The sequence below is a fragment of the Manihot esculenta genome, chromosome 1 (assembly GCF_001659605.2).
Source record: "Manihot esculenta cultivar AM560-2 chromosome 1, M.esculenta_v8, whole genome shotgun sequence".
In the NCBI taxonomy this organism is placed as follows: Eukaryota; Viridiplantae; Streptophyta; class Magnoliopsida; order Malpighiales; family Euphorbiaceae; genus Manihot; species Manihot esculenta.
In genome coordinates this window covers 9,192,513-9,206,781 of record NC_035161.2, presented here as the reverse complement: position 1 = coordinate 9,206,781, position 14,269 = coordinate 9,192,513, and the positions used below count along the sequence as shown (strand labels likewise).

The window sequence follows — 14,269 nt, the reverse complement described above, 5'->3', positions numbered from 1 at the left end:
GGATGCAAGGATGACAGCAAATCAGATCCGATGGATAGCACTTCCTCAAGCTCAGAGGGTGATGAAATCCAAAAAATTCAACTGAGACGAAGTGTGAGATATGGAATGAGAACAAAGATAGCAAAACCAGGAGAGCCTGTCAGTAAAGACAAACTATTGGATATCTAAATTCTCATCTATTTTTAAACTACTTTTGAAATAATTTCTTAAGTTTTTTACATCATCATTTGAACTGTTTTTTTACTCCTGTTTTCTTTTTGTTGATGATAAAAAAGGGAAGAAATTGGTCATGTTTTATTGTGTGCTTTGTTTGTTTATATATGCTGTTTGTTATTTGGTTATGACTCTGACTCTGTTTTCAGTTTTTATGCTTAGCTGTTGAATATATATTTCTGATATTACTTCTAAAAATGATATTGAATGCATATATTGTGTGCATATATTTAGGGGAGCCTTTTTAACTCTTACTCAATTACAATACATATGTTTTTATTGAAAATCACTATATTTTGTTATTATCAAAAAGAGGGAGATTATTGGCCTCGTAAGTTTTGAAAGAGCATAATTTTGATGATAGCAAAACTTAATAAATTTTGTTTATCTAACCATCTTCAGTATTAGATGTAGAGTATCTAGAAAACATTGAAAAATCAAAGATGTTCTCTACATTTGAAAGGAAGGAGACTCTTAAGGCAACATAAGATAAATCAAAGAAAGAAAAGTAAAGTTAAGTATCTTTAGGATTCATTGTAAATGAGTGAGTCAGTTGATATGTCAATGATAAAATCTTTTACTCTAATTCTATTTAAATAAATTCTGAAAAAAGAATTTTTATTTCGAAAAGCAAGAATTTAAACGTTATTGTTTTAGCTAATTAAAATTTTAGAAGACTAAAATTATACATCTAATTTTAGAAGACTAAAATTATACATCTAATTTTAGATACAGTTTAAAACAAATGAATAATGAAAACACTTATTTTCTTATAGCATTAAAACCCTTATGTTAAAAGCTTTTCATTCAAAATTTTTTATCTTGTTGAGAGTGTTTCTTTTTTAATCAAAACATATATAAAATTAATTAAATGTGTATTCACTTACAGAGGTTTTAAGTATCTATTGAAATTTAAATAGAAGTTCGAGTGATGAATCAAATTTCTAAAAGTCTACAAGCACCAGAAAAACTTGTTATTGTATGTAAGGTCGTTATTTACTTAGTAAAAGAGGTTTAGTGGAAGTGAAAACTCAAGAAAAGTTATTGGGAGAGAGTAAACATTGACTTTGTTTGTTGAATCACTATAAATTCTGTGTTTGATTTTCTTATCTCTAAAATCTTTAATTTTAACTTTTATTATTTATCTAAGATATGCGTGTGAATATTTTTATTATTCATCTCAGATATGCATATGGATGTTAAAACAATGACGATGAGAATGTGCTCAAGTCTCATTCTTTGCACTGTCAGCTTGCTTCTTCAAAAATCAATAATAACAGAAAACCTTGACTCCATTGGACCAATCCAAACCCGATAATGCCAAGAATCATATGTTCAAATAGAGCTATGAAGCAAATTAATCAATAACATTTTTTAGTATAAAATAACACTTGCATTAAGCTCAGCACTTGTACTGTGTATTATCCGCAAGATTTGTCGTTTAATCTGCTGGAATCTATTCTGCTGAACACCTATTATTCACTATGCAGCGTAGTGTTGAAGAGGCCATTAAGATGGACATTTATGTCTTCAAGGATAGATTGAGGATGAAGAGAAGAATCCACATTGGAATAGGTAGGTGGATGTTTGAGGAAGAAGACATTTTCACAGTTTCTCCATCGTTGGGTTTGTGAATTACTGCAGCGGATGTAGTACCAACTGTACCATCAGACATCCTGATCCTGCATATATATTAAAGGGGCAAAAGAGGAAACAAAAAAAAAAGAAGAAAAAACTCTTTATCCAACATTAAGAGAAAAAGCAAAGGACAGTTCCATGCAGCTAAGGAAATATAGCATACCCATTTGCATTAGGGCAGAAAACAATGGCATAATCAGAAGCCTTGCATGTGAAAGTACTGGTGCCATCATCAAAAGCGTAGCTGTAAGCCCTTGGACAAGCTCGCTTGAAAATGAATGAATAAAAGGAAGGGCGGCAGGTGGTTGGATTAGCAAACTCTCCGCTACAGCAGTACTGGTCCAGCCCAAATGCCTCGCATGCACTCCTACATGCGACTACTCCCCCTCCTCCACCATCCCCACCTACCACCTGAAGTTCCCTTGGGCAGCCTATTCAAATTTTTTAGTGAAAATTAAAATTGATTCAGCATTGCAGTGATAAAAATTAAAATAATAATGACGATAAAATTAAAATACAAACTGTATAAATATTGTTCCAGCTATTGAATTCGAAAAAAAGAAAATTTAACAGTTTGAACAGATTATATTTAAAAGGCACAATATTTCATATTTAAAATTCCGTGTAACATTTCAACTAGATAATTTATTTTTTTATTATTTAATTTTAATTTAAAAGATAGAATATATCAATACATTTATATATCGAAAGTTTTAATATAAATCTCTGAAAAATGACTTTCTTAAAATCTGAAAAGACAAAGTTTTTTTTAATGATTTAATTTTTTTTAATTAGAAAAATTTTGTTATTAAATTTTTTGATTGACTTAAATATTAAAAAATATAAAATATTTTTCATGAAATAAAAGAATGCTAAAAATATTTATTTTATGTGGAATTGTAAGAAGAAATCTTACCCATGTTGATATCCGAAGCGCAGCCAGTTGCATTGCATGCACCATGGACTCCACGAGGGGCAGCAACTAGAGGTAAATTGTAACCATCTACGATGCTCACATCGTAGAAGTCCTTGTCATTGCCTCTTCCAAGGGTTATCTCAAAGAGAGATGCGGGTGGTGTGGCTCCAATGCCATTACATTCTAGTCTTCCTCCACAATCCCCAGTTTGACAAGAGCCAAGTCCAAACGCGTCGAATTTGCAACCAGTTCTCGCCCATATCCTGCCTGACCATCCTGGAACAGTTGGAACTCGCACGCCCTGACCAGGGTCTAAGCGTAATCCAGTTGTTGGAAGCTGTGGGCTACCTGAGCCTGCTAGCGTGCCAGGCCATATGGTTTGCGGGCAGTTGTTTGTTATGGTGAACGTGCAAGAATAGCAGCGTGAAACCAGGAAAGAAACGAAAATTATTGGGAGTCCTACGACAATTCCGGACATCTTTCTCGACATTGTAACAGCTGTGAATTTGCGTGCAAGGGCCAATCCCTAGATATTGTAGCGAAGGGAATCTGTGACATAGGCAAAGCCTAAACTGAAAGATTAGGTTGCTTTGCTAAATCTCTCAGCCGCAAAATCACCTACCTGGTTTTAGTATTTCTTTTGTAAGAGCGGCCTCACGAAGAAAGAATACCTTTTTCAAGGCAAATATATTATAAGACAGAAGTTATGCAAGGGTCCACAAGAATTATATTATCCCGAGATCTTAACAAGGAATTAAAGAACTCAACTCGTAGTATCCTAAACAAAGTTTGTCTACCACAAGAAACATAAAAGAAAGAAATATTTCTTTGCAGCATCTAAAGCGGACTCCGCTTGGAAAACAAGGCAGTGCCAATCACCTCAATATCTGGGGAAAAGAATCGGTCTAATCGATTTCATGGCATAAATGCAGAGTGGCACAACAGGAACCTTTGCGAAAATAACACTGGAAACTAAAATTGAGAGAAGAAGAGCAGAACAGGGAGACTCGTCATCACCTATTTTTCATCCAGTACTCTATTGCAGAGTGGATAGGCCAATGGGCGCGCCGGTCCAAAATTGATAAAATATACCGCAGGCGTTAATCTAATTCACCGCAGCATTCATAACTCTGACTCTTCAAATTCGAATCGGACTGACAAATTATTTTACCAGATCTATTATTCATCGCCAAACATGCAGAAACTTCTGAAACCCATCATTGGGAGCATCGCTGCAATATACTGCATAAGCAATAGAACCTCTAAACAGGCAAGCGGGGAAATCGACCTTCAGTTGCAAGAACAGCAACTCAACATGACCATACAGTTGAAACGTGTAAGTGATCACAACACATTTGGATCACAATCCGATTCTCATCGACTCCGCTGATTACAATTATAATTTCCGTCATAATAGACCCTTTTACTATCAAAGCTCAAATTATGAAATTTAAGAACTGACAGCCAAAATTTTCCGATGTACCAACAGAAAAGAAAAAAAAGGAATGATTAATCCTACGCATATCTGAATGTTACAGGCAGAAAAATAGAACTGACAACAATATATCATCAGCCCAGACCAATGCTGACACCATCTTCAGAACAGCACGGAAAATTACAGCCCAAAAATAAACTTTAAGCATGCAGGATTCAGCAGCTCACAAACAAAGGCCTGCAGTAAGATTTTATGAACACCTCTACCCAAGACTCCATTAGGAAGATCACCCTTGGGACTGGCAGATGCCTGAGGTTACAGTCAGAAATTCCAGTTATCCTTCACCAGACAAAACAATAAGCTACTTGGGATTGCCTTGCAATTCACCAACCAAAGATTGCATCAATTTATTTTTATCTGTAAGAGTCAAAGACAAACCACAAAGTTAATTAAAATAAATTATGAATACCTTTGTTTCACGGGTAATCCAAAGAAACAGGTAATAATAGCTGTTGGCTCTTAGGACCATTATTACCTCCTGCCAGTGAGAAAACCAGGAACTATAGACCCTTCAAACACATCTAACATGGAGGATAGGCGGACAATTCCTCAACAAGAGAAAGGTGAAACAACAGGAAATATACCCTCTCCTCAATTCATCAACACAATCAAATACTTCATCATTCTAGTAATCAATTCTCCACTGCAAGAAAGAGCAGAATTTGTTTATCAGAGAAGAATCTTCATTTTCAGAAACGTCATAAATACATAATTATCAATTCATCATCACATAAAATATATTTAAATCCTCTTGAATTTCACACACTTCAATCCCTGCAAAATAACACTTATTTCAGAAAAATGAAATTGGAAAAAGCAAAATAAAGTAAATGACATCATGAAATGAAAACGAAATGGATGACAAAAATTCCCCTTCAACCTGCAATAAACTAAACAAAACAAAGGATAGAACAAAGTTAAATTTCTACAGCATAGGAGATAAAACAATGAAAGGTCCCCGGTTTGTAGAACTTCAATTTTTTTAAACCTGCAGCACGGTCTACAGTGTTAACAACTGCCAAAAACACTAGCTACTCAAAATCAAGGGCTCCAGAAATTTCATAGAGAACTAACGTATAACAATAAATACATTAAAGCAGAATGATAAAGTTCAACAATTCTAAAAGCATAGCAAAGAGCAAAAAACTGCAAAAGCAAACCACAATGTGGCTGTAAAGAAGTTAGGTAATGAAAGAAGTGCAATAATAAAAATTATTACCACACTGCACCATGTTCAATCCTAAAGAAAACCAGAAAGAATCTTGGCGTCGTTAAAGTTAAAAAAAAAAAAATGAAGAGTAATACTAGAACACACTAAATTCAATTCCAGTTTTATAAGCACTTAGAAAGCGTTTAATATCCCTACTGAAAGTCAAACTATGCTAAGGTAAGAGCTACATAGCATTAAACATGGAAGTATTAAGTTCCTACAGACGGGACACATTAAGCCAACCATTAGAGTGCCCATATTGAGTTCATTTATCCATACTTGATCCATGAGGGGAAAAAAAAGATAAGGGGGCAGGGGAATTTCAAAAGAACACGAGTAAGATGAGGAGAGTCATTTCAATTATAGGATAGATATATCTAGTTCATATCCATGCCATCCCCAACTTGACTGCAGATTGGACTGACAGCAGACAAAGACCTCTCCAAAGGGGAAGGATGAAACTGTGCATCACGCCTGCGTTTGAAAGCACAGGTATCAGGTGGGGAACTGTCAGCGTCAATCTTCCTGCGGACTCCTCTTACTGCCTGCTCCTCAGCTGGCGAAAGGGGGAAAATCTGACCGCTTGCTCGGCAAAGGGAACTATGGTTATCATATAAAATTCTCTGGTTACAGTTCTTGTCGCAGATGTGAGTAAGACCGGTTAGTTTGCAGCAATACATGTTTCCACACACATGTTCATTTTCACATTTCCAATCGCATTTGTGAACAGGAGTTGACCCATCCCGACCCAGAATAGTGGACAGATAAATAACGTTGGCAGGACCTGCTATCATGGATTTGGGAAACAAGTCCATTGCTCGTCTTGAAATTTGGCAAGCTCAGCAACTATCAACTTTATAGCTTCTCTGCTCCCAAAGGCTTCTTTGTGCCCCAAAAGTTCTGCAAATCCCATAATGGAAGAAACGGTCAGGTTTGACACAGTGGCACCTCTGCTTCCAAGGAGGTGGATAAAGCCACGCTTTCCTTCCCACCTCACCCCCTTTTTTTATTTTTCAATTTTTGTTTTTTTTTTCCTTCACAAAATTTACAACAGTAATGAAATGAAAGGAAATTGCAACCCGGCTTATCTCTTTTGTGGAAAAAAAGAAAAGAGAAGCCACCGTTTATTTATCATTCTTCAGTTTTGGTGCTTCTCCGCTCTTTTTTTTTCCATCGCACCATTGCAGGACAATAAAAAGATCACATGAATAATTGGGTATTTCTGTTATGACTATTGAAAGGAGATAGGATCCCATAAAATGAGACAAACAACAACAATCTTAAAATATAAAATAATGACCAGATCTGAGCTACAAAAGAAAATCAGCAGACGAAAATTATAAGGGAAAACAAGTTTTAATCGCTACAAAATGCACATAAATAATAAGAAACTAATTCAGATAAAAGGATAACGAATTGGAAAGCACCAAAAATTGAGAGAAATATTAACTCACTAGATCTCCAAACAGGCTAAAGCTAGTAGTGAATGCGGCTCAGAAGCAAAAACCCATAAATGGTTGACCTGCAGGACCTTATCTTTCTTTCGTGTCTATACCCTAAACAAGCTCTCTCTCTCTCTCTCTCTCTCTCTCTCTCACTCACACACACACACACACACACACACACACACACTCCTATCCCTCTCTGAAAATAAAGGAAAAAACAGGAATTATAGAAAATGGAGACAAAGGCAAATAGGCAACGAGGGGCTTGAAAAGAGACACAGAAAGAGGATATTTATGGGGGGAGTGGGTCTGTTGACGTTGCACTTACAAACCAAGAAGAAGCCAAAAGTATTTATAAAAAATGGGCATATTTACGGAAATGCTATTGTGAGGGGAAATTAGTGCGGAGATTGGATTTGGAAAATGTGGTCGAAATTGAAGTCGTATCTTACTTTTTAGCGCTACAAATACGGTTAATATGCGGAACCTTCCTTTGACTCCTCACGTGCGAAATGCTTTTTTATAAATTATACTTTAGTTATTTAATTTTAAAATAATTAATATATCAATTTATATATTTTTAAAATTAAATATTTAAATTTTTTTATTATTATTGTTATATTTAAAAGTACAGTCCTTCTATTTATTACTTCATAAATTATCTATAAAAAAAATTCTTTCTAAAAATACCTTTGTCTACCTAAAAAAAATTATATTTAAATTTTTACATTTTATATATTAAAATATATCAACTTTTAAAAGTAAAATTTGAAATTTTTACAAATTTACTATTTTTCTTAATTTTATTAATATTAAAATTTAATTAATTTTAAATATTTAAATCCTTCCATTTTTATATATTAAAATACATTAATTCCTAAAAATAAAATCTAAAATTTTTAAATTTATTGCCACTTTCTTTGCTTTTAAAATTTAAATAATTTTAAATACTTAAATATTTTCATTTTTATGCATTAAAATACATTTAAGTCATTGTATTTTATACATTAAAATATATTATATTTTTGAAAATAAAATCTAAAATATTCTCAAACTTACTGTCATTTTTAATTTTCTTACTATTAAAATTCAATTAATTTTAAATACTAGAGTTGTTGTTGTATTTTTATATGTTAAAATGTATTAGTCCTTAAAAATGAAATCTGAAATTTTTTTTTTTTGAGACTTTCAATTTCCTTTACTTTTATAATTCAAGTAATTTTAAGTATTTATAATCTCTTATTTTTATACATTAAAATATGTCAACCTTGAAAATAAAATCTTAAATTTCTTAAATTTATTATAATTTTTAATATTTTTCAACTTTTTGAACGACAACCATTAAAAATATAAAATTTTCATTTATTCAAACACTTCATATAATTAAAATATTTTTTCTACTACCATACATAATAAAAATATATGAATTTTCTAATGTCCCAATATGTATTCGACTCTTTCAAATTTTTTTAAAATAATTTTATGATCTTCCTTAACTTTTTTTCACTTTATTATTTATCTTGGCCAATGCTTCCTTAATTTTGAGTAGCTCATCATTTATTTTTTCAAGCAAAGATAATAATAAATTAATTTTTCCATCATCATTTCATATACTCATATTATAAAATACCCCATAATCACTTAGAGTATACATTCTCCACCGGTTACTGTCCTTTGAAGAATGAAATGAGGAAGGAAGGAGTTATAGTATGAAATGTAAGATTTTTGCATGGAAAAATTACTAAATAGCTTTAAAATTTTAATGAAATTAACTGGTCAATTTTTATAATCTTTTAATCTCAATTAAAATATTTTTATTTTTTCAAAATATAACTAATTAGTCCTTGGATCAATAATTTCGTTAGTTAATAGTTATATTTCTCGGTCAAATAAGTGAGAACTTACAAAATTAACCTTAATACCCTTATGAACTAAGAAAGGAATGCCTCTTCTTCCTCCCATTTGTCTCTTTCAATTTCTCTCTCAAATTATATAGTCTCTTTATTTCTCTCCTTAACCATAAGTTTTGTGTTTCTGCCATAGTAGAAGCTCTCCTTCTCTCTCGATTTATCTCAATGGTGGAGTAAGAGTAGAGGTTATGGAGAATAAAAAGTTGTATAGGGTGAAGAGGATGAAGTAGAGAGAAAGCTAGGGATTCAATTTGAATAGAAGAGTGAAGCGATTTGGGAAAAATGGATAAGGGTGAATCAATAACAAATTCTAAAAGGGGTTTGATCGGATGGTGAAAACAATTAGGAGGAAAAGGAGTAGAATATATACGTATTTTCAACTGTGATTTATTCTTTTGGCTTGGGGAGAAAGTGTATAGACTGTAGAGAGAGAAGATGATACACTAGACAGTCTTTTTTTTTTTTTTTTGCAGTGATTTATTCTTCTGTGTTTGTCGAATATTTTTCTGTGAAAGAAATTTTAAGGTTCAGAAAGATTGAGTTTGTTTGGTTTTGGAAAACATAGAGAGGAGCAAAGATTTTCTTTTTCATTCCTTGGGAATTTTCACTGGGTGGTCCACTTGGGTAGGTCTTGCACAATACCAATAACAGTATTTCAAAATGCAAGAATTCATCGACGCTAAATCTCTTGGCAAAGGGATGGGACAAGAGTCCTCATATAAGTTCATCTCCAACTGGGGTCTTGTAAAAGACAACATTTTGTTCCCTTTCAAATGGCAGCACAGAAAGCAGCTCAGGAACAGAGAACAAGAGGTCTAATGAAGGGGCTAGCCTGTGCAATGACCTTGGCTCAATCTTAGTTGATGGAAGAAGATCTAGAAGAATGGGTTTTTATGTGTGGTCTTTAATAAGTTTGTTTTTCAATTTTTTTTTTTAATTTTCAATTGATAATATGTTCATCTTTTATATGTTTTTTGTTAGTGATGGCAGATAGACTAATTAAAAGGAATCTGGCAAGGGAAGAAACTTCCTTAGGCTTGTGATATGGTTTAAATTGATAAATGGTGGATAAGTGGTGATGAAGATGGAGAGAGACAGCAGTGATGTACTGTTTTTTGGTACAAAAGGGTAATGTTAACAGTCACATAAAACTAACAGAATCTGTTAATTTGAGAAAGATGATGGATAATTTAATTTGAATTAAAGATTATAAAAACTAATTAGTTAATTTTATTAAAATTTAGGGATCTCATAGTAATTTTTTTCTTTTTGCTTTAAGTAGGTTGCAGGTATAGGAAGATTAATTTTAGGAAGAAAACTTTTCTTTTGATAGGTTTGATTAGCTATAATTTTTTAAACTTATATAGCAATAGATGGATACATTGTGCTTTTAAATGGAATGATCGTAGAAAGATTTAAATATTTAATTTTAAAATATAGAAATCGATCTGTTAGTTATGCTATAATTTAGAGATTAAAGTTTATTTTTTTCTTTTTCAAGCGTTTGAGTACATTTATAAAAGGACTTCATTTATTATACACAAAATATTTTTTTAAAAAATATTTTTTATATTTTTAAATGTTTGGAACACTCAGAAAAAATAATTAATAAAAAATATTTTTTTCATTAAAAAAATTGAAATTATTTAAAAAAAAATGACTCTCTCTTTTAAAATTATAAAATCATTTTCTGCATTTTAAAAAGTTTATTAAGATATTTATATATAAATTTATGAATGTCTTTTATTTTTAATTTAAAATTAAATAATAAAAAATAAATTATCTTTTAAAAAATATTTTTTATGCAATATATTTTTCATATAAAATATTTTAAAAAATACAAATTAGTTTCTATAAAGAAAAATAGAAGGCTAAATTTACTACTCAACTATACAATATGAATCAAATGTATCAAATTTTAATTTTTTTTATTTAATTTGTCCATGAACTATTATTAAAAAACTAAATAAAATTACCACATATTATAATTTTAAAGTGGGACATTTATACTATAACGATCCAAATTTTTTTATTTATTCTATTTTATTATTAGTAAAAAAAAGTTTAATATTTAAATGTAAGCTTATTATCAAATTTCTTCGGAGTTTTTTGGATTTTTAGGTTTGAATTTTTAAATTTATTGTATACAATTTCAAGGAACTATTTTAAGTTATTGAAAGACCACATAGCAAGTTTTTAAATTATTTATAAATTTTAAAAATTTTTCCAGACTTCCACGAATTTGTGCAGATTTTTTTAAACTTATTTATGGTATTAGAGCAGAGCTAAAAGGTTAAAAATAAAATTATGAGTTGGAAAAAACATATCATATCGGTTAAATTGAAATCGATTGGATCAGACCATTTGAATCAAACTGGCCCCACTCCATGCGTCTTCCTCTCCTCCACTTTTATTTCTTCTTTTCTTTTCCTTTCTTCTCTTTTCCCGTCTCTCTCTTTGATTTCTCCTTTTCCTAATCAACATTTCAAGCAAGGTTGGTCTCTTTAGATTCCTCTCCTCATGAGCTTTACATAAATACTAAGATTGCTCACTATTGTTGTTTGGTTTGCACAAATCAAGTATCCAAAGTTTATGATCTTTTTACTTTCTCACTAAGATTTCTCCCACACCAGATTTTTTTATCAAAAATCCGAAGCCACCAGCGTGTTATGCTTGTCGAGAGTTTCGTGTTGACACTAATCTCATAATTTTTTTGATACTAAAAAATTTTAAAGATCCATAAGCTTGACAGTGAGTTTTCTACCCTTCAAGTCGTGTTTTTTATAAAATAAAATTATATTAATTCTTACTTGTGATGTTATGGGCTTTGTGTAGACACCTTTATTTTGGAGAAATTCTACTAGCGTCCCAGACTGCAGTTTTAGTCCAAACATGTGGGCTCTGGGACTGACCTCCAAAAAATGTTAATATTATAGTCCTTTCCACTATTTTTCAGATGTTTCGGACGCGTTACATGTATCAGCATTAGCTTTGGTAATTTCAGACTCAAAATTATCATTTTACTATCTATAATGTTAATATTTAGGTTAATACATTATTAAATATCTTAGGTTGTGTATAATTGAGTAAAGTCAATTGTTATAATAAGATATCATTATTGAGAACTCTAAAGAATATCGGTAGAATTTTCAAAGAGCTTTTAGTATTTTATTGGATGGTAGAGATGTTAAGACACATGAGCAAAAGTTTATAAGACGCAGTAATTAGATAGTTTTGGTAAGTCGTCGTATGAGTAATATATTTTTGTGTTGCAGACCTGAGGCCATTATGCTTGTAGAGATGGACAAATTGTGTTTGTTTGCAGGGAGGTTAGATTCTAGATATAGGGAAAACTCTGTCGAAATTTCATCATAAGCTTTAAATGTTTTTGTTCTTTATTTCTTTATTTGTGGTATGCCTTTGATAATCTTGTGACGACTTTATATAGGTAATTTGAATTAATCATCTTTGTAACGACTCGAAAATCGGACCGCTACCGGCGCTAGGATCCAGATTGACATAAGGTCGCCAGGACCCGTAGCAAGCCTGCTATACTCTCTGTGTACCTGTAAAATCCCATACATGATCATACATTTTCGGTAAAAACATAAAACTGATGTTCTGAACCAAGGCTCAACCTGTGCATGCACTATCTCTGTAACCCCCTGACTAGAGCTTGCTCTAGATGGGTTCAACTCATACTCTGTTAAGCCTGGTTTTTCACATACTGATAAAAACATTCACAGCATAGAAACAGACCATGTATATCAAAAGGATTTACAACATGGGTCAAGCACACTACTCTACACTATACAATACTAAACCATATCTTTACAATATTACATGTCCACACTATGCTATGACAACAAGTCTTTACTCTTCCTGTACTCCGCTGAACTTTTCCTGACTTCTGAACCTGCAAGACTGGGGTTAAAGGAGAGGGATGAGCTATACTAGCCCAGTGAGTAGAACAAATCAAACATGTCAATAAAACATGCTCACATGGAATGCATCACATCACAAGTAAATCACATAATCTCAGACGGACTGATTCAAAATTCCCTCAATCTGTGCCCGGCCCGCGAAGGAGCTCCTCAGGACTTTATTACGCACCTAGGGTGCCCTGTGCCTGGCCCTCTTAGGGCTCCTCAGGACTTTACTACGAGGGCTAATGAATCCACTATGTCCGATCCGTACAAGCATAGAATAATGCAATGCGTCACATTAGTGTATTCTAGTGCACTCAACCTATTACATATCATGATGCATGGAATATGCTCAAAGCATTTACTTTCTCAATTTAAAACATTAAGTTTAGTTCCACTCACCTCTGGCTGAATCTGAACTGACTCTGAATACTCTGAAGCAGTGCTCACTGCTGCTCTTTTCGGTTCCTCTGGTCCGTTCCTAGACAGGTGGACTCAAATGAGGGACCAAACTAGCTCAAGAACAACTCTATAAAACTCCCCAAAACCCCCTTAAAACATCCTAAAACAATCACATAAAACATGCAAAAGAAGGCTGGACAGGGCACTTTCGGCGGCAAGTTCGGAGGCCGAAAGTCCCTTCCAGAGACGAAACTCAAGCACTTTCGGCGGCACTTCGGCTGCCGAAAGTCCTCTCCAGAGACAAAAGTCTCTAACCTTCGGCGGTCGAAAGTCTCCTTCAGAGCCGAAAGTCCAAACTTTCGGGGGCAAGCTTGGGCAAGCTTAGGCAGCCGAAACCACCTCCTTAGCATGTTCGGCGGTCGAAACTGGCTTTTCCAGTTAGGCAGAAACTTGTTCTGCTTCATTCAACTCTTGCCCAAACCTCACTCAACATGCAAACCAACAACTCACAACCTGCATATACTCATGTATAGGCACAAAGGGGTCCAAAACTAACTTAAAACCCCAACAAACAACACAAATAAACACATAAGCATGCTTTGACCACAAATCAACCAAAATCTCAACTTACCCTAAACATGCATCTCTACCCATAAACTGCATAAAACCTTCATAAAACATAACAAGAAGTTCAGGATCTTCACTTACCTCTTACAAACAAGAAGATAAACGATCCCAACGTGGAGATATGGAGAAACTCTCCCTCAAAGTCTCCAACTTTAAAACTTTTGGTTAATATGCTCAAAAGTTTCAAAACAACATAAAACCCATCAAAACTTTGCAAGATTTGAAGAAAACATGAAAATCACCCAAGGAAGAGCATGATCTCACCTCTGTCTGTGAAGGGGAAAGAAAATCTTATCCATTCACCAACTTAGGGCCTTTTATAGGTGGCTGGCCAGACCACCTTCGGCGGCCTAACATGAAACCCAAACTCATGCATGTTCGGCAGCCGAACTTCTCCTTCGGCGGCCGAACCTTGCATTTCTTCCTTGGCTCTTTTCTTTCAAACACTCATTTCCTTTTGGACTTAAAACATGAAAACATACTAAAA

The 14,269-nt window shown here is 33.2% G+C and overlaps 2 protein-coding genes across 2 annotated transcripts; both read right to left on the bottom strand.

Moving 5' to 3' along the window:
• Positions 1-1,368: 1,368 nt before the first annotated feature.
• Positions 1,369-3,779, bottom strand: LOC110626351 (pathogenesis-related thaumatin-like protein 3.5). The gene is made up of 3 exons (XM_021772194.2): positions 2,768-3,779; positions 2,015-2,282; positions 1,369-1,895 (listed from the first exon to the last, which is right to left on the bottom strand). Exons 1-3 carry the CDS (start codon positions 3,255-3,257, stop codon positions 1,736-1,738), a joined length of 918 nt encoding a protein of 305 aa, XP_021627886.1. The 5' UTR covers positions 3,258-3,779; the 3' UTR covers positions 1,369-1,735.
• Positions 3,780-4,260: 481 nt separating this feature from the next.
• Positions 4,261-6,287, bottom strand: LOC110626360. Its single transcript, XM_021772205.2, has 2 exons — positions 4,738-6,287; positions 4,261-4,619 (listed from the first exon to the last, which is right to left on the bottom strand). Exon 1 carries the CDS (start codon positions 6,285-6,287, stop codon positions 5,850-5,852), a length of 438 nt encoding a protein of 145 aa, XP_021627897.1. The 3' UTR covers positions 4,261-4,619; positions 4,738-5,849.
• Between the last annotated feature and the right edge of the window lie 7,982 nt (positions 6,288-14,269).

Bases quoted from the DNA above. Each gene is read 5' to 3' on its own strand.
- LOC110626351 (XM_021772194.2), bottom strand. From the start codon at position 3,257: ATGTCGAGAAAGATGTCCGGAATTGTCGTAGGACTCCCAATAATTTTC. The intron at 2,283-2,767 runs GTAAGATTTCTT...AAATTTGAATAG, and splicing joins CGCTTCGGATATCAACATGG to GCTGCCCAAGGGAACTTCAG. The intron at 1,896-2,014 runs GTATGCTATATT...ATATATATGCAG, and splicing joins TTCTGCCCTAATGCAAATGG to GATCAGGATGTCTGATGGTA.
- LOC110626360 (XM_021772205.2), bottom strand. From the start codon at position 6,287: ATGGACTTGTTTCCCAAATCCATGATAGCAGGTCCTGCCAACGTTATT.